Source organism: Eubalaena glacialis, chromosome 2 (genome assembly GCF_028564815.1).
Source record: "Eubalaena glacialis isolate mEubGla1 chromosome 2, mEubGla1.1.hap2.+ XY, whole genome shotgun sequence".
NCBI lineage: Eukaryota > Metazoa > Chordata > Mammalia > Artiodactyla > Balaenidae > Eubalaena > Eubalaena glacialis.
Window position 1 is genome coordinate 79,977,130 of NC_083717.1, and position 20,729 is coordinate 79,997,858.

At 36.2% G+C, this 20,729-nt stretch overlaps 1 protein-coding gene across 4 annotated transcripts in view; it reads left to right on the plus strand.

Moving 5' to 3' along the window:
* The window catches only part of DNAAF4 (dynein axonemal assembly factor 4), a 79,282-nt gene that overhangs the window by 22,781 nt on the left and 35,772 nt on the right, over positions 1-20,729 (plus strand). For all 4 annotated transcript variants that reach the window (XM_061180299.1, XM_061180300.1, XM_061180301.1 and 1 more), the window contains exon 4: positions 12,875-13,106. In XM_061180299.1, the coding sequence (XP_061036282.1) occupies positions 12,875-13,106 (232 nt within the window). The remainder of the gene's footprint in view (positions 1-12,874; positions 13,107-20,729) is intronic.

The following is a 20,729-nucleotide window of genomic DNA, read 5'->3' on the forward strand; positions in this document are numbered from 1 at the left end:
TCCGGCTCTCCTGCGCAAAATCCCCACTGGCCTTCAAAGCATCATGTTCTGGGGGCTTGTCTTTGTGGTGCAGGACCCTTGGGCTAGGGAACCCGATGTGGATTTGGACCCTTCTCTCCTTGGGAAGAACATTTGCAACTGTGTTTATCCTCGTGTTTGTGGGTTGCCTGCTGGAGGTGTGGGTCTTGACCATAGGTCTCCACCCCTTCTACCTGTCTCATGGTTCCTTCTATGTATTTTTAGTTGTAGAAAATCTTTTCTGTTAGTCTTTAGGTCCTTTCTCATCAATAATTGCTCTGTAAATAGTTGTAATTTTGGTATGTTTATTGAAGGAGGTGAACTCAGGGTCTTCTTCAAACTGCTGCCATGGTAACTTTTTATTTTTAAGCTATTTTTTTCCAGTTATTGAGGTATAATTGACAAATAAAATTGTATATTTAAAGTGTACAATGTGAAGATTTGATACACGTTTATATAGTGGAAGGAATCCCATAGTCAAGTTCATTAACACATCTATCACTTAACATAGCTACCCTTTCTTTATCTTTTTTTTTTTAATGTGAATCCTTAAGATCGACCCTCTTAACAACTTTCAATTATGTAGTACAGTTTATCAACTATAGTTACCATGCTATACATTAGATCCTCAGCACTTGTTCATCTTATAGCTGAAAGTTTGTACCCTTTTACCAATATGTTCCCATTTCCCCTACTCCCCCAGCCCCTGGCACCACCATTCAACTTTCTGTGATTCTGACTTTTTCTTTTAAGATTCCACATATGTATGATTCGGGATTTCCTTCTTTTTTAAGGCTGAATAATATTCCATTGTGTGTGTGTGTGTGTTTGTGTACATATATATACACACACACATACACATAAAAAAAATAAAGTGTACAATTCTTTGGCTTTTAGTTTATTCACAGGTTATACAACCATCATGACTATCTAATTCTGGAATATTTTCATCACCTCCAAAAGGTACCCCATACCCATTAGCAGTCACTCCCCACTCTTCCCTCCCCTTAATCCCTTAAAATCCCTAATATACTTTCTGTCTCTATGAATTTGCCTATTCTGGACATTTCACATACAATATACGGCCTTTGGTGTCTGCTTTCACTTAGTATAATGTTTGTAGGATTTATCCATGTTGTAACATATCTGAGACCTTCATTCGTTTTTATGGCTGAACAATATTGCATTGCATGCGTATACCACAATTTGTTTATCCATTCATCAGTTGGTGGAAATTTAGGTTCTTTTCACTTTTGGCTATTGTGAATAGTGCTACTGTTAACATTCACTTACAAGTATTTGTTTGAGTACCTGTTTTCAATTCTTTTGTGAATAAACCTAGGCATAGAATTGCTGGGTCATTTGTAATTGTATGTTTAATTTTTTGAGGAACCACCAAATAATTTTTCATAATGGGTGCACCTTTTACATTCCTTCCAGCAATATATGATGATTCCAATTTCTTACATCCTTGTCAACACTTCTTATTTTCCATTTTGTTGATTATAGTTATCCTATTGGGTGTGAATTGGTATCTCAATGTGGTTTTGATTTGCATTTTCCTGACACTAGTGATGTTGAGCATCTTTTCATGTGTGTCTTGGCCATTTGTATATCTCATTTGGAGAAATGTCTATTCAAGTCCTTTGCCCATTTTAAAATTGGAATATTTGTCTTATTGTTGTTGAGTTGTAAGAGTTCTTTATATATTCCAGATACTAGACCCTTATTAGGTAAATGACTTTCAAATAATTTCTCCTACTTTGTAGATTATATTTTCACTTTGATAGTGTCCATTGGTACACAAAAGTTTTAAATTTGCACAGAGTCCAATTTGTTTATTTTTTTCTTTTGTTGCTCGTGCTTTTGGTGTCAGTCATATCTAAAAATCTGTTGACAAATCCAAGGTCATGAAGATTTACCCTATGTGTTCTTCTAAGAGTTTTATGGTTTTACTTCTTATATTTAGGTTGTTGATCCATTTTTAGCTAATTTTTGTATATGATGTGCAGTATGGGTCCTGTCTCATTCTTTGGCATGTGGATATTCATTTGTTCCAGCACCATTTGTTAAAAAGCCTTATCAAAAATCAGTCAGCTTGGGGCTTCCCTGGTGGCGCAGTGGTTGAGAATCTGCCTGCCAATGCAGGGGACACGGGTTCGAGCCCTGGTCTGGGAAGATCCCACATGCCACGGAGCAACTAGGCCCGTGAGCCACAACTACTGAGCCTGCACGTCTGGAGCCTGTGCTCCGCAAAAAGAGAGGCCGCGACAGTGAGAGGCCCGCGCACCGCGATGAAGAGTGGCCCCCACTTGCCGCAACTAGAGAAAGCCCTCGCACAGAAACGAAGACCCCACACAGCCATAAATAAAATAAATAAATAAATAAATCAGTCAGCTCATAGATGTATGAGTTTATTTCTGGACTGTCAATTTTATTGCATTGGTCTATATGTCTGTCCTTATGTCAGTACCACACTTTCTTGATTACTGTAGCTTTGTAATATATTTTGAAATTAGGAAGTATGAGCCTTCCAACTTTGTTTTTTTCAAGATTATTTTGGTTATTCTGGGTCCCTTGTAGTTACATTTGAATTTGAAGATTGGCTTTTCCATTTCAGTTAATATGGTAGCATATCCATGCGTTTTCTGACAATTTGAAAAAGGTCATTACATAAAATCTTATTTTTATAATTAAAGTATAGAAAATGAATGGGGGTTAAGATCACTAGTATTGTTTTTCTTTTGTTGTTTTTTGAATTTTTTATGTTTTCTCAATAATAAACATATGTTTTCCCTAATAACAAAACATTTATTTTTGAAAAAGGAACAGTGCTTATCTTTCTATGATTATTTTTTAGACTTTTAATTTCTTTTTGTTCTAACAGGAATTACTAAAATTCTATGTACATCTACCAAATTTCCAAACATATGAGAAGTTAACTTTAGCCGTTAGCATGGTATCATGAGAAAAGGCAGTATCTTTGACACTTTCTTATATTTACACTTTGTCATGTCTACTGACCTACTTACGTTTTGTGTAAATATATCCCAAATTCACAGCATCTGTGCAGAAATAAACTTTCAACAATCATATATATCCACTTTTTTGTTGACTATAAGCTTTTTCATCTTTTCCAGAGGTGTGGTTAAAATCTTTTTTTATTTCCTATGTCCCCTTGCCTCACAGAGCTCAGAGAAAGTCTGTGGGCAGTTTCTCAGAGCTCTTACAACTTGAGCGCAAGACAGTCAGTCTTCTTTCACTACTTTCCCTAGGTCCCTGAATCTAGACCCTAATCAGCTTCTTGGGAAGTCACTGAAGGTTTATAAGTAGATAATTTTAGGGCAATGTATATATTTTTAATGCTCTGTATATGGAAGTGGGTGGCCCACACTTTATGGAGTTAAGCTTGAGTACCAGTTGAGTTGTTCAAGTGGCTTGTATATGTATTATGGAAATAGTGTTATGGAAAAGAGATGGATAGTATAGGGTCACACATTTATAATACTGATAAGGTTTTTGTTAGCCTTGGAAAGAACAGAGTGTGGGAGAAGAAATACTTTTGTTTCAGAGAGAAGTTGAGAGACTTAAGTTGTTGATGGTTCCTTGTCATCTCAACAGCAAGGTCTTTTGAGATGGAAGTAGCTGAGTTCAATTGGACACCTCCAAAAAGGAAATTGTTTGCAAAAGTCTGTTATCAGAGATGAATAAGATTACTACTGAACAGCAAGGATAAGGTGAAGAGTAGGGTACAAGAGTATGATATTAATTCATTTCCATTAGTCAAAATCTGGTTTAAAAAACTAACAATTTTTCTTCTGTTCCTCAGTTCTGTCAGATTTGTTCCTTGAATTTGAAGGCTAGTTTAATAGAAGCATTTTAACATATATGACATTAAATATGTCAGTACTGTGTCTCTGTGTAGTAAACCCAGGTACTGACTTAAGAAAGATTTCTTCATCAGTAAGCCAAAGCTGAATCTTTGAAAGATACCAACAAATCATGACAGGATTGTGAAATCATATAGTGTAAGACCAAAGAATTTTCTATCAAGTAATACCTTTTGTTCAAGGACAGATAGAGCTAACTACTATGGTAAGAGTTTGCTCTTATCCTTGTCTACACATGGAGTTTCCAAGACACTTACAAATTCTTATGCTTTATATGAAAGTCCAGATTTCAGTGTAGTTAGGTTATTCTGCCTTTCAGTTTATTTATGTCCAAATTTGCTGGAGAGTTTAACAAGTTCCTCTCAGTTATTCATGAGTTTGATTTTTTACTTTGTGAATTAATTAGCCATTGGCTCTCCTTATAACTCTCAGTGATATCTTTGGGCCACCTTTCACCTATTTGAAAATCTGCCAAAGGGAAAAGAAAATGTCCTAGTCTGCTTGGGCTGACATAACAAACAAGCAAAAGACACAGACTGTGTGGCTTAAGTAACAGAAATTTATTTTCTCACAGTTCTGGAAGCTGGGAAGTCCAGTATCTAGGTTCAGGCCAATTCATTTTCTGGTGAGGCCTCTCTTTCTGGCTTGCAGCTGGCTGCGTCCTTGCTGTGTCTTCACATGGTGGACACAGAGAGAGAGAAAGCGCTCTGGTGTCACTTCTTATAAGGACAATAATCCTATTGTATCAGGGCCCCACCCTTATGACCTCATTTGACATGAATTACCTCCATGTAAGCCTTATCTCCAAATGTTGTCACATTGAGTGTTAGGGCTTCAACATTACAAATTTGGGGGGACATGATTCAGTTCGTAGGGAGAAGAGAAGGGAACTGAAATGAAAATCAATTTTGTTACATTTTAGCTTTGAACACATACCTATATTATTTTAACTGGATTATCATTTCCACAGAATATAAACAAACAACTAAATAATTAAATTTCAGAAGTTAACAGCTTTCTAAGAGAAATTTTAACACTATATTTATTAAACTTCAGACTGAATTAATACTTGAATTTTCTTAGCTTAAGGGAGCTCATTGTTAGAATGATATATAGCTCCATGTGGAAGATGTTGACTGAAAAGATAAAACATAACTCTCAATTTTTAGGCTGTGTGTTATTCAAGGACCTCACTGAGGACTGTAGCCCTGGAAACAGCCTCTCAGATAGCTCTGAGGAACTGTCCCAGAGAGGTAAAGAATGAGCCAGGACATATAGGGGTTTTTGCTGAAAAAACGAAAAAACAAAAAACATATAGTTGAACATCAAAAGATTACTGCTAGGCACAAGAAACAGACATCTCAAGTGAATGATTTTAGTGCTTTTCTATGTATGGGAAGATGCTAGAGTCTGGGCTCATTGAAATTATTCCTTTGAAATGCTTCTTAACTGTCTAGGGCCAGTATCCTGTTTTTCTTCATCCTAATTTCCCCTCAGGGTGCACCATTGGGGCATCTACAGTGGCTGATGGCTTGATGGTGGACAACATTGTTTGTTTACCAGAATGGCAGGCAACATTCTTTGTTTACAGAGATAAAACTTTTTTTTTTTTGGCCGCTCTGCACAGCATGTGGGATCCTAGTTCCCCGCCCAGGGATCGAACCTGCACCCCCTGCATTAGAAGCCCAGAGTCTTAACCACTGGACCACCAAGGAAGTCCCCACAGAGATAAAACTTTAAGATATTCTTAGGGGGCATCTTTGCATGTTGTCTTCTTTTCCCATTAGAACACTTAACATATTAAACAGTTATTTTAAATTCCATGCCTAATAATTCTTACATCTGTGTTGTATCTGAGTCTGGTTCTGATGATTGCTTTGTCTCTTTACAATGTGTTTTATCTTGCCTTTGGCATGCCTTGCAATTTTTTGTTGAACACTAGGCGTATTGTATCAGGTAATAGAAACTAAGGTTAATATGCCTTTAGTGAGTAGATTGATTTACTCTGACTGGGTTTTGGGTTATGTTTAATGTTAGCTATGTTAGCTGTTCGTAACAGGTACGAGAGGCTTCAAATTCCCCTAGTGTTTTTTTGGTTTTTTGGGTTTGGTTTTTTTTTTCCCCTTCTCTTTTGAATTTGGGATTTTTGGCTTCTCTGTCTACTCATCCTCAGAGAGAGCCTTTGTCATAAGCTCTTTCTTCTGTAATCCACTGTCATTATCCTGGAACCCTGTTGGTGTGGTAATAAATTGTAAGGGAATGGAAACAATCTATAATCTTGCCATTAAATCTCAGTCTTTTCATGGGCCTGTATCTTGGGCCTGTGATCTTCACAAGTGTTCCTCCAGTGATACAGCTTTTCTCCCCTGGCTCTTATTCCCTTCTCCAGCTGTAGTGTTCCCCGTGTATTTTCCTGAAGCCCTGACAGTTCACTGTGTTTTTTTCTCCCTTTAGGTGGGACCGGACGGCTGGGGAGGACTGGAGTGGGAGGAATTCCCTTCCCCCAGCGGGAAGGGAATTCCTTTAGCTCTGACAAGGTCCTTTCTCCTGGAGAGTAGATCTTTGTTATGGAGAATACTCTGGGTATTTCTGTATTTCACAATGATTATTTTTCCCCCCTTTCTGCCAGAGTTCTTATTCATGGTAACCTAGTGGGGTTTCTGATGGTAAAGCTCACAAAAATATGGGGTCACCCTCCAAGATTGTGGCTCCCGAGTTTCTCACTGTCATGCTGGGCCACACTCAGACTCCAGCATTTTGTCAAAATTACCATTTAAGTGTTCCTACCAGTTTACAGCTGTAGTTGCTTCTGCAATAGGCAAGCAGATCTTTTTGTCTTTCTGGATACACTTACCTCTGTGTTTCAGGGTAGCAGTTTGCCCTGTGACTCACTTCTCTGATGGGTCCAAGAAAACTTGGTTTTCAGTGTGTCTTTTTTTGTTATAAGGATAGGAATGACAACTGCTTAACATGTCAGAGCTGAAACTGGAGCTCCCTTGTTGACCTTTTAGCTATTTACATGTATATGTGTATGTATGTGTGTGTATATGTATATAATCTAATATAAATAAACATAATTTTTACAATATGTATATATTTTTTAGGTTGTGAAAGTTTTTAATTGTTGCCATATGCACCTTTAACTTATCACAATCTATAATCTACTTTAGGTTAACACTGACTCAATTCCAGTAAAATATAGCAACTTTGCTTTATACAATTCCATTTTTCTTTCCTTATTTTTGGGCTATTATTGCCATTCATGAATAGGTATATGTACATGGATATTATAAAGTAAACAATATGTGTTGGGACTTCCCTGGTGGTGCAGTGGTTAAGAATCCGCCTGCCAATGCAGGGGACACGGGTTCGATCCCTAGTCCAGGAAGATCCCACATGCCACGGAGCAACTAAGCTCGTGCACCACAACTACTGAGCCTGTACTCTAGAGCCCATGAGCCACAACTACTGAGCCTGCGTGCTGCAACTACCAAAGCCCATGTGCCTAGAGCCCATGCTCCGCAACAAGAGAAGCCACTGCCATGAGAAGCCTGCGCACCGCAACAAAGAGCAGCCCCCATGCTTGCTGCAACTAGAGAAAGCCCGCGTGCAGCAACGAAGACCCAACACGGCTAAAAATAAATAAATAAATAAAATTTTTTTAAAAAGTATTGCTTTTTAAAAAAATCTCAAGTTTTTAAAGAAAGAGAAGAAAAGCAAGAAATTATTTATTGTCTTTTTAAATTTATTTTTTAATTGGATAAAACATAACATAAAATTTACCATTTTAACCACTTAGAAGGGTATAGTTCAGTGATATTAAGTACATTCACATTACTGTGCAACCATCACCACCATCCATTTCCAGAACTTTTTCATCTTCTCAGACTGAAACTCTGTACCCGTTAAATAATAACATCCCATTCCGCATTTCCCTAAGCCCCTAGCAACCAGCATTTTACTTTCTGTTTCTATGAATTTGACTCCTCTAGGTATCTCATGTAAGTGGAATCATACTATATTTGTCCATTTGTGCCTGGCTTATTTCACTTAACATAATGTCTTCAAGGTTCATCCACTTTTTAGTATGTGTCAGAATTTTCTTCCTTTTTAAGGCTGAATAATGTTCTATTATTATGTATATACCACATTTTGTTTATCCATTTGTATTGTCTTTTTTTTTTAAAGATTTTTTTGATGTGGACCATTTTTTTTAAAGTCTTTATTGAATTTGTTACAATATTGCTTCTGTTTTATGTTTTGGTTTTTTGGCTCCAAGGCATGTGAGATCTTAGCTCTCCGACCAGGGATTGAACCCGCACGCCCTGCATTGGAAGACGAAGTCTTAACCACTGGACCGCCAGGGAAGTCCCTGTGTTGTCTTTTATACTTACCTATGTATTTACCATTTCCCATATTCTTCATTCCCACTTACAGATTAGAGTTAGTGTTTAGTGCCATTTCCTTTCTGCCTGAAGATTTTCTTTGGTATATCTTGTTGGACAGGTCTGTGGGCAATAGTTTGTCTCAGTTTTCATTTATCTTGGAATGTGCTTATTTCATCTTCATTTATGAAGAATGGTTTTGCTGGATCTAGAACTTGTAGTTTTAGTTTCTTTCTGTCAGTGCTTTGAATGTGTCATTTCACTGCCTTCTGTCCTGCGTTGTTTCTAATGATGAATCAGCCTTTAATTGTATTATTGTTCCCCTGTACATGATGAGTCCCTTTTTTCTTGCTGCTTTCAAGATTTCCCTGTTTTTGTTTGGCTTTTGTATTTACTTAGCAGTTTGACTAAGTTGTATCTAGGTGTATCTCTTTGTATTTATTTTACTTTGGTTTGAAATTCTCTGAGGTATGTAATGTTTTCATCAAATTTGAGAATTCTTTAGTAATTATTTCTTGATATATTTTTGGTTGAAAGCTAGACATTTTAATTAGTAGATTATAGTAATTCTGAGTTCTGTTTTAATTAGTTGTTTATTTTTTAGTAACTTGCCTGGACTTTAACTGTGGGATCAGTCTAGACACCCGTGTGGTATACAACTGCTGATGTCTCTGCTGAGTTTTTTAATTCTTGTTTTTTGGACTGGCTTCCTTAAGGGGCTTCCCTGTGTCTGCGTAACTCACTTGTTAGCTAATGATTTGGGCAGAGGTAGTAAATACCTTCAGCCTGAAAGGCTTCCACCCCCTTGCTGATTGGTCTATGTGTGGGTTTGGAAGTACATTCACAGTTAGAGCAAGTTCTCAAGTATCCCTTGGCTTTATTTTATGCCAGGCTTCCTTAGATCTCCCCCAGAAATGCATAGCTTGCTGTTTAACCAAGGGTGTATGGTGAGCTTATTACAGACCTTCTATGGCTCTCTAATTTACAGGATCTTTCTCTTAATTTTCTGACTACTCAGGCACTTACCCTAACTAGGACCTCAACCTCAGACCTCAACTGCAAATTTTCCCTCTTCATTCCCACCAAGTTTACCACTTTTCTCCACCAAAGCCACAGATTTTCACTGCCCCACCCTGAAATGAGTCCACCGTTCTTGCTAACAAAGCTGCTGGGTTCTTTTTCCTAGTTTCATGTTGGTAAAAATGTCAGTCTTGTCATCCTGGCTGGAGGTGGGTGGTTGGGAGTAACCTTAGGCAGAAGGTCAGAGCCTCCCACTGTTTTTACCTATAACTTTAGCAGTTCTTCTAGAATAAACACTTATCAATTTACAGGCTGCCTTTGGTTAATTCTCACTGCCCTGAATTGGTTGTTTTTGATAAATTTGTCTAGCTTCATACTTGATCTTTATGGATGAGAATTGCCAACCTCTTCACACCTTCATAAAACCTGCACGTTTTCTGCTGTGGATGAATTTCACAGTTACTTATCAAGCTCCCTAAGAGTTCTTTTGGTATTTTGATTAGATTTACATTGACTTATAAATTAATTTGCAGAATATCAAAATATTGAGATTTAAAATATTGAGATTTTCTTCCAGGAATGTGGCATTTATCTCCATTTATTCAGACTTACATTTTATATCCCTCAGCAAAATTATTTAGCTTACATATAGGGCTGGCTCATATTTTGTGAAGCTTACTTGTAGCATTTTAAAAGCTTTTCTGGCAGTTACTAATGAAATGACTTTTTCCATTGTATTTTCTAATTGTTTACTGCCAGATTATAGGGAAGTTAGTTTTAAGAGTTTGTGTAAGTTGATCTTGTATGTGATTGCCTCGCTGAACTCTCCTTTTCATTCTAATAGTTTGTCAGTTTATTATTTGTGTTCTTTTAGGTAGTCTACCATATTATTTGCAAACAATGATGGCTCTATCTCTGCATAATCTATATTTGTATTTCTTATTTAAAGTTTTTTCATTTTAAAAATTTATTTATTTAAAAAATTCTGTTGTGGAGGTTATGCCCGCTAGGAAAATAGTAAAGCAGTAGGCATGTTGGCCTTAGGGACTTTGCTAGAAATATTTTTAATGCTTCACCATGAAGCATAATATTGTGTAGGTGCTTTTATTGATCTAAAAATTTTTTCTTAGTATCAAGGGTATTTAGAGATGTAGTGAGATCATATTATTTTTCTCTTTTGATTTCCTAATATCATAGATAAGAAATACATCATTGATCAAGATGTATTATAATTTTAATATTTTCCTTGATTCAGTTTTCTAGTATTTTATTTATTATTTTTACACGTAATAAATGAGATTGGCTTAAAAAGAACAATGCCTGATAAACCAGAGATTCATTCCAAATTAAAATAATTATAGATTTCCCTTTCTTCAGGAATTTCGTTTAGGAGCTGCTCATTATTCTCCCGTTACTTATATTTGCTGTCTGTATTAAACTAATATCCCATACTATATGGCGTCCTTTTTTGAGCAGTACAAAGCACTTAAAATCCAGTTCCTTCAGTGTGGTGATTGTTTTTCTAGCTTTCTGAGTTACTACACATTCCTCCTTTAAGTGGTATATTCCCCTTACTATGTTTTTTTAAAAATAAGACCTTCAAGGATTGTTTAACATTTGTCTCTGTTTCTCTTTGCTGTATGTAGTCTGCCTTTATCATAATCATAAGGTATTACCTTCTTCATGTTTCTCTGTTCATTCTAGTTCCTTCTGTCACCTGCTCTTTGAAGCCTTTTTTAATCCTTCCTCTTCCTCATTAATCCCTGAGGACTATTTTTGTGTTTCTAATATAGCCTATTATAAATTGCATATACATATATCTTTATATGCACACATGCGTGCGTGCGTGCACACACACGTATTTCCCTTAACTACATCTTGGCATAATAGAAGAACTTTCTTGTTACTTTTGGTTATAAGAACAGTCTTGTTTTTGGTAAGTAAGACTCAGTCTTATGCATTTTTAAAAACTTTTCAAAATTCACTCTGCTTAACAGGGATCATGAGGGGTGAAGGTGTTCTGACTCTTCACATACTTTTTCCTCCTTCCATGTGTTGGGGAACAGAGGAAGGAGGGGAAAAAGGCAAACATATTACTAAACTGGGGGAAGTTGTCATCTTCTTCTTTTAGGTTGTGGCTGCCTCTAGCTAACACTGACTGTTCATCATGGCCTATTATCAGGCATTTAAATGCTGGTTCATTGCCATGTGCAGATTCTTTCTGGCCCAACCTGTTGGCAGCTCACTGCGGCTCTCTGAATTTAGGACATATAGTAATTAGCATCTTTTGTGCTTAGTTTAGGCCTTAGGTGCAATTCTGGGATTATAAGAAACTCCTGTTAGTAATCTGTGAAATTTATTTTAAAATAAATGTTTCATGGTATAATAGGAAAATAAACAGTCTCCAGAAGAGGGTATTAACTCATGCAAATATTATAGAGTACCTCTTCAGTGCACGGTTTTCATACCTATAATGTTAATTCTATATCCTAAAATAATTCAGCCTCTAGGAAACTTTTTCCCAGCATGTCATTCTAGAGCTGTGTCAGACGTCCTATTTAAAAATAAATTAATTTAAATTTACATTAATGAAACATAAATAAAATTACCAATTCAGTTCCTCAGTCACACTAGCCCCATTTTAAGTGCTTCATTAGCCATGTGTGACTAGTGGCTAATGTACTGGATAGTACAGAACATTACTACCATTAAAAAATGTTCTGTTAGATACTGCTTCTCTGGAGGATAGAGGTGAGAAATTTTTGTTACCATAGGAAGGTTAGGTACATGGAGTCAACCATATATACTAACCAGTTACTCTGTTTCACAGGGATTTTTTTTTCTCGCCCATATGAGGGAAGTTTGTGAAAGGGAGAAAAATTGGCACACAAATGAGCAATGTATTGCTTTCAGATTCATCTGATATTTAGCTTTTCATGTGGAAATGTCAAATAACTGCTATTGCAAACATAGTTGACAGCAGGATTCAAAGTTCAAACATTTCCACCCACCAGAGACGAACTCCCTAGTTCCTCCTTCCTATTCCCTTCTTATTATTCCCTCATTCCTCAGGTGAAGGTCGGCACAACTTCAGTCTTAAGACAAGGTAAGACTGGCATTAGTAGAAAGACGAATGTTTGCATATATGTATTTGTGTGTGTGTAAAGATTTTGGGACAAGTGACTTAACTTTCAGAGTAATAAATTCTTCCTTTTTTTTTTTTTTTTATTAACCAAGCCCTTAGATATCATCTAATTGAATGCCTGTCCACATTTTACATGCAAGTAAACTGAGGCTAGAGAAAGTGACTGCCCAAGAACATATCAATAGTTAATGGTAGATCTGGAACTAAGACCTTTGTTCAGTGACACCATATCATTGAGCATTCTGCTAAATCATTTACTGTTCCCATTTTAATTCTTTATTCACTGCTAACTATTGCTGCAGATTTAATGACAAATGTTTAGAGGTAAAAATAACTAATTATAATAATGAATTTCTTATTTTTAAAATATTGCTTTTTGTATGTTTTAAAGGATTTGGTAATTTTAATTTTTTCAGATTGAAGAAGAAGAGAGGAAAAGAATAGAAGATATGAAAGAAAATGAACGGATAAAAGCAACTAAAGAATTGGAAGCCTGGAAAGAACGTCAAAGAAAAGCTGAAGAACGTAAAATAATTCAGCGAGAAGAAAAATTATATCAACAAGAAAAGCAAATTGAAGAAGAGAGAAAAAAATTAAAACATAAAGGTCTTACTAGGAATTCAGTATCTAGAAATCTTGCCACAAAAGGTACAATGATTACTTAATATTTTCTGGGAAAGTGAGTCCTGTTAGTGAAGTATATATGTCAGAGTGTGTGTGTGTGTGTGTGTGAATGAATCTATCCACAGTATTAGGTCATTATTTTCATATATGAATTACTACAATACAAAGACTAAGGTGAAAGACTTATTTCTTCTTCTAGGAAGTAGTGAAGTTTTCATAATAAAATGAGCGAAGATTCAATATTGTTTTTACTCATGTGCTTCCTTTAGAAATTTATGCAGGTGTTGTTAAATATGTGTTTAACTCAGGGACAGTAAGACTTGGAATGAATTAGCAGTACCAGGAGCATTCATTTATTTCTTTAGAGATAAGAAAATAGGAATTTCATTAAAAGACCTTTTCCTCACATAACTCAGAAAAATGAGTACTGTTAAGCAAACTTTGTTGTAAGCAGACAAGAACTCTTCTGGCCTTTGATTCTGGTGTATTCAAAAATAGGTGAGAGGACATTTTTCTTTATTGAAAGCTAAGAGTTTGTTTTTATCTGATTTTAGAAAGTTAAACTTTGTTTTGGGTTTATTTATGTTTAGTAAATGGAACGTTTTGTAGTTAAATCACTTACATAATAGTGACAATTAACATTTCTTGGGTGATTACTATATGCCAGGTAATTTTATTGATTGTATCACTCAATCCTCACAACAGCACTTTGGGGTAAGTGCTGTTATTCTTATTTTAAAAGAAGTAGGTGTTTTGAAAGGATAAACAACTACCCAGTAAGCAAACCTATAGGATTTGAACCCAGATCTGATTCTGAAACCCTTGTTGTTTTCAAAGGCTGTATGTCTTTACTACTTTAACAGTGAGGTTTAGCATTGTTAAAAAGTCATTTAGAGTAAATATTAAGCAGTAGTTTTATTAAATTTATATATTTTTGTGGTTTAATATTGACATGCAAGTTAACTACTACACTATCTCCTTCTTTAATGCCATTTCAACAAAATATTGATACAACTGGAGTATTTGAAAGCATTTCCTTCCTAATTTCAATTACTTCTAAACAAATTGGATGTTTTAAAACACTGGTGGAACCCAAACAAACTTTTGTATATAAGAGATATCCTGAAGATGTTTAAAAAAAATTCATCCAAGGATACAAGGGAAATTAAACATGGTGGAGGAAAAAAATGTATAAATCAGCTTTTTTTGGATTTTTTACTCTAGAAGTCCTTTTTTTCCTTATTTCAGTAGTATCATTATGGATGCCTGGTAGCATCCTTTAGTAGGCTTTGGTTACTTTCTTCTATCTCGTCCATGCATTTAACAAATATTCATTTACTCAATGTCTCCTTTGTACTAGGAGTTATGGAATATACAGATATGACTTAACGTGTGGCCAGTGCCTAAGGAACATAAGATGTTGTAGATACAAATAACTTCAGTTAGCTGGGATTTGTGAGTAACTGCTTTAAAAATTGACAAATGTCTCATTGGTCAGTAAAGTTAGACCTCTTAAAGAGGAAAACTTGGCTGCTCCTAAAAAGTCTAATGCTACTGTTTTAATGCCACCTTTAACTAAAAATGCTCATTTGATATCATTTTTAACTATAGAAAGAATATTGTATTATTTGCCCCAGAAACGTTCTTGAGACAAGCTACTTTTATAGTATACTGAATACAAATGGTGTGGTGGGTGCTGTAGATTGCCTACTCAACAATAGAATCATGATTTGGGGGTGGGGGACAGAAGAAATGTGTCCAGCTAAAAAACTTACCTCTTGGAAGTTTGAGTATTGATTGGATATTTGAAGAAATTAAGGAATAATTACATTTTTTTTTCTTTAGATGTGATAATGGTATTGTAGTTAGGTTTATAAAGTCCTCATCTTGTAGAGATGCCTACTGAAATATTTATAGGTAAATATGATGTCTGAGATTTGCTTCAAAATAATATGGTATGTGAAAGTGGATAGAGGTAAAGATGAAATGGTGTTTGCCATGAGTTGATAATTGAAGTCACGTCATGAATGCATGATGGTGATTATTCTATCCTACTTTTGTACATATTTGAAATTTTTTGTTATAAAATGAAAAAATAAGGATCAAAGCACAGTGACTCATTTTTACAAAGTAATTTTAAATTAGTTAAAAAAAAAGGGAAAACAAAATTTACTTCCCCAGACTCTCTTGTAACTGTATGTAGGCAAGTGACACAGTTCTGGCTCTTGAAATGCAAGAAGAAACCTACTAAGGATTTATAGAAAAGTATTACTTTTCTGAGGTAAGTGTCCCCAGTTCCTTTCTGCTTGCTCCCCCTTTCCTTTTTCTACCTAAGATGAAGATCTCTGCCAAGAAGTGCATTAGCACTTCTTGAGATCATGAAGAGGCATGCCATACATTAAGAATGATAGAACAGGGAAGAAGAAAGAGCCTGGGACATTAATGACATTGGAAAGCTGATAAATCGTGCTGGACCATCTTTCTTCAAGCTTGTTAAGTGAGAAAAATAAACCCATGTTTGGTTAAACCACTGTAGTCGTGTTTTTTTTTTCACACAGCCTAGAGAATTTTTGACTGCTGTAAATGGGTAATGGAAGGGAAAGTTGATTTAGCATTTGAAAATCGTTCAGTATAATTATACTAACAGAACAAAGGACAAACGTGATTATTTCAATATTGCAAAGAGGCATTAGACAAAATCCAACACCCATTTATAATAAAAAATCGGACTAGAAAGAAACTTTCTCAATCTGATAAGAGCCTTCTACACAAAAATCTATAGCAAACATTATATTTACTGATGAATTAATGTGTACTTTGTCCCTTAGGTTGAAGAGCAAGGCAAGCATGTCTGTTTTCACTACCTCATTCAACATTATACTAGAGGTCCTAACTGCTGCATTAAGACAAGAAGAAGAAATAAAAACCATGAAGATTAGACAGGAAGAAGTAAAACTGTCTATTTGTAGATGACATGATTGTCTATGTAGAAATCCCTAAGGAATCTACAGATAACTGCTAGAACTAATAAGTGAATTTAGCAACGTCTCAAGATATAAGATTACAAAAATCACTTATGATTTTATTTACCAACAGCAAACAATTGGAAAATTAAACTTTAATCAATTTATAATAACACTAAGACAAAAAGTATTTAGGAATAAATTTAATAAAAGAGGTGTAAGATCTTATCACTGAAAACTATAAATATTTACTGAGAGATTTTTTTTAAAGGCCTAAACAAATGGAGAGATATAGCATGTTCATGAATAGGAAAACTCAATATTGTTAAGATGTCACTTCTCCTTAAATTGATGTATAGATTTAATGCAATTCCAACAGAAATACCAGAAAGCTTTTTGTAGAAATCGACAAGTTGATTCTAAAATTTATATTAGAATGCAAATGACCTAGACTAGCTAAAGAAATTTTTAAAAATAAGAACAAAGATGTTGGACTTATACTACCTTTATACTACCTGATTTGAGAACTTAACATCAAGCTACAGTAATCAAGATAGGGTGGAACTGGTGAAAGGATGAACAGAAAGGTCAAAAGAACAGAGTACAGTGAGCAGAAATAGATCCTTACCTGTATGGTCCGATGCTTTTCGTCAAAAGTAGGACAGTTCAATGGGGAAAGGAAAGTCTGGAACAATTGGGTATCTGTGGGAACAAATGAACATTGATTCTTGCCTCACCGTGTACATAATATATACACAGAAGACAAACTACCCAATAAATGATTAGACAAAAGATTTGAATGGACTGTTCACAAAAGAAGACATATGAATGGTCAACATGCACATGAAATGATGTTCAACATCATTAGTCAATAAGGAAATGCAAATTAAAACCACAGTGAAATATAGTACATATCCACTAAGATAGCTAATATTAAATATTAAAGAGTCCATCAGTACAAAGTGTTATTGAGGATGTGCTGCAATTGGACCTTGTACAATGATGGTCAAAATATAAAATGGTACAACTACTTTGGAAGAGTGTCAACTGTCATGTAACCTGTCATATAACTCAACCATTTTAGTCCTAGGTATTTACACAGGAGAAATGTGTCCACCTAAAAACTTGTATTCAAATGTTTTCAGCAGCTTTATTTACCATAGTGAACAACTGGAAAGAATGTCCATCAACAGGTGAATGGATAAACAAATTATGAAATACATTCATAAAATGGAATATTACTCTTCAATAGAAAGGAGACAACTGGGACTTCTCTGGTGGCCCAGTGGTTAAGAATCCGCCTGCCAATGCAGGGGACACGGGTTCGATCCCTGGCCCGGGAAGATCCCACATGCTGCAGAGCAACTCAGCCCGTGCACCACAACTACTGAGCCTGCGCACCTAGAGCCTGTGCTCTGCAACAAGAGAAGCCACCACAATGAGAAACCCACACACCGCAACGAAGAGTAGCCCCCGCTCGCCACAACTAGAGAAAGCCTGTGCGCAGCAACGAAGACCCAATGCTGTCAAAAATAAATAAATAAATTTATTTTTAAAAAAAGAAAACTACTGATACACATGACATGAATGAATCACAAAATTATTCTGAAAAAAGCAAGACAGCAGTCCATAGTGCAAGAAATTCTAGAAAATACTAATTTATAATGACTGAGAGCACATCAGTGGTTGCCTGGGGCCAGGAGTGAAGGGAAAGGATGAACTTCACAGGGTTATAGGGGACTCTTAGAGGTGATGGAAATTTTCTGTGTTGATTGTGATTTCAGGAGCATGTACATCTGTCAGAACTCATTTAATATACTTTAAAATGAGTATAGTTATTGTACATGAATTATTTCTCAATAAAATTGAAAAAATAATGTTTATTGATTTTAGGCAGGAAAGCATCAAAGTGTGCACAATTTCCTCAAGTTCTTACTATTCCACAGAGTTATGCTTAGGGCCAGGCATAGTGAGGCCATTCCCCCAAAAGGCTCCATTTGAGGGTCCCTGCTCTTGTACTGTTGTCTATATTTATAAGGTACGAGGAAAGGGGAATCAATGAGCACTAATTAGTTACATGACTATGGGGGCTTTCTTGTCTTGTTAGAAACAGCTTTGTTCAAAAGGGGAAGCCGGGACTTCCCTGGCAGTCCAGTGGTTAAGACTTCGCCTTCCAATGCAGGGCGTGCAGGTTCGATCCTTGGTCGGGGAGCTAAGATCCCACATGCCTTGAGGCCAAAAAATCAAAACATAAAACAGAAGCAATGTTGTAACAAACTCAGTAAAGACTTTAAAAATGTTCCACATCAACAACAACAAAAAAATCCAAAAGGGGAAGCCTCTTGAGGTCAGTTACCGGTATCTGTTGAACTAGTTTTGATTTGCTGAGCTATCTATTTGCTAAGCTACTAAAAGCATTGTAGTGGGAGAGATGAGGCTTCAGGGCAGGTGGATTTGTCCCTTTTCAACTTGGTAGAACTAGGTACTTCTAAAGGTAGGGGCAAACGTAGGTCTGGAAAAAATAGGATTGGTTGAAAGTGCATAGGACTTTGATTACCAGATCTCCTCCCATACTACAGCAGATAGCTGGAGGTTTACTTTCTGCACAATTGAGGACTGAGTGAGATTCTGCTCTGAAAATACAGAGATTGAGTGAAAGTCTGCACTGTAAAAATCTAAATACTGATTCAAGAGATCCCCTCCAGCTCTATCCTCTTCCCCATATGCATGCAGGAGCCCAGTGCACCTGGGATGCAGATTGGAGAATTCCTCTACAGGGAAGCTAACTAGTATAGGATGAAAAAACCCTGGCATTTATAATGGCCCCACTAGTTCACCATGCTGAAGCTCACTAGTCAACAATCATTAGATTCATGTACACAAAACTTCCAGTCAGAATATTTATACTTCATCTTTAATATGAGCAGACAGCCAAGAACCAAACAAAAAAATGCAACTTGGAACAACCAGGTAATGCAGGGAATAGAAGAAAACTTTAAAAGAACTATAATTAGGTGGGGCTAATGGCAGACTCTGGGAGGGCTCACGCCAAGGAGTACATCCCAGAACTTATGCTGCCAGTGTCCTTGTCCCCACGGTGAGCCACAGCCACCCCCCGCCTCTGCAGGAGACCCTCCAACACTAGCAGGATTGACCCCAACCTCCAAACTTCATTCATATGTTGAACCTGAAGACAGTTCACACACCAAGAGAATCTGACAGAACGTCCTCACATGAGGGACTCCTGGTGAAATCAGTTTGTGGAAACAGTCACAGTGCATCAAGAAGCCTTTACTATTCACAGAAAGATAGACAAGATGAAAAGGCAGAGGGCTATGTATCAGCTGAAATAACAAGATAAAACCCCAGAAAAACAACTAAATGAAGTGGAGATAGGCAACCTTCCAGAAAAAGAATTCAGAATAATGACAGTGAAGATGATCCAGGACCTCGGAAAAAGAATGGAGACAAAGATTGAGAAGATGCAAGAAATGTTTAACAAAGACCTAGAAGAACTAAAGAACAAACAAACAGAGATGAACAATACAGTAACTGAAATGAAAAATACACTAGAAGGAATCAATAGCAGAATAACTGAGGCAGAAGAACAGATAAGTGACCTGGAAGACAGAATGGTGGAATTCACTCTTGCGGAACAGAATAAAGAAAAAAGAATGAAAAGAAATGAAGACAGCCTAAGAGACCTCTGTGATAACATTAAACACAACAACATTCGCATTATAGGGGTCCCAGAAGGAGAAGAGAGAGAGAAAGGACCCGAGAAAATATTTGAAGAGATTATAGTCAAAAACTTCCCTAACATGGGAAAGGAGATAACCACCCAAGTCCAGGAAGCACAGCGAGTCCCATACAGGATAAACCCAAGGAGAAACACGCCGAGACACATAGTAATCAAATTGGCAAAAAATAAAGACAAAGAAAAATTATTGAAAGCAGCAAGGGAAAAACGACAAATAACATACAAGGGAACTTCCATAAGGTTAACAGCTGATTTCTCAGCAGAAACTCTACAAGCCAGAAGGGAGTGGCATGATATACTTAAAGTGATGAAAGGGAAGAACCTACAACCAAGATTACTCTACCCGGCAAGGATCTCATTCAAATTAGATGGAGAAATCAAAAGCTTTACAGACAAGCAAAAGCTAAGAGAATTCAGCACCACCAAACCAGCTCTACAACAAATGCTAAAGGAACTTCTCTAAGTGGGAAACACAAGAGAAGAAAAGGACCTACAAAAACAAACCCAAAACAATTAAGAAAATGGTCATAAGAACATACATATCGATAATTACCTTAAACGTGAATGGATTAAATGCTCCAACCAAAAGACACAGGCTTGCTGAATGGATACAAAAACAAGACCCATATATATGCTGTCTACAAGAGACGCACTTCAGACCTAGGGACACATAGAGACTGAAAGTGAGGGGATGGAAAAAGATATTCCATGCAAATGGAAATCAAAAGAAACCTGGAGTAGCAATACTCATATCCGATAAAATAGACTTTAAAATAAAGAATGTTACAAGAGACAAGGAAGGACACTACATAATGATCAACAGATCAATCCAAGAAGAAGATATAATGATTATAAATATATATGCACCCAACATAGGAGCACCTCAATACATAAGGCAACTGCTAACAGCTATTAAACAGGAAA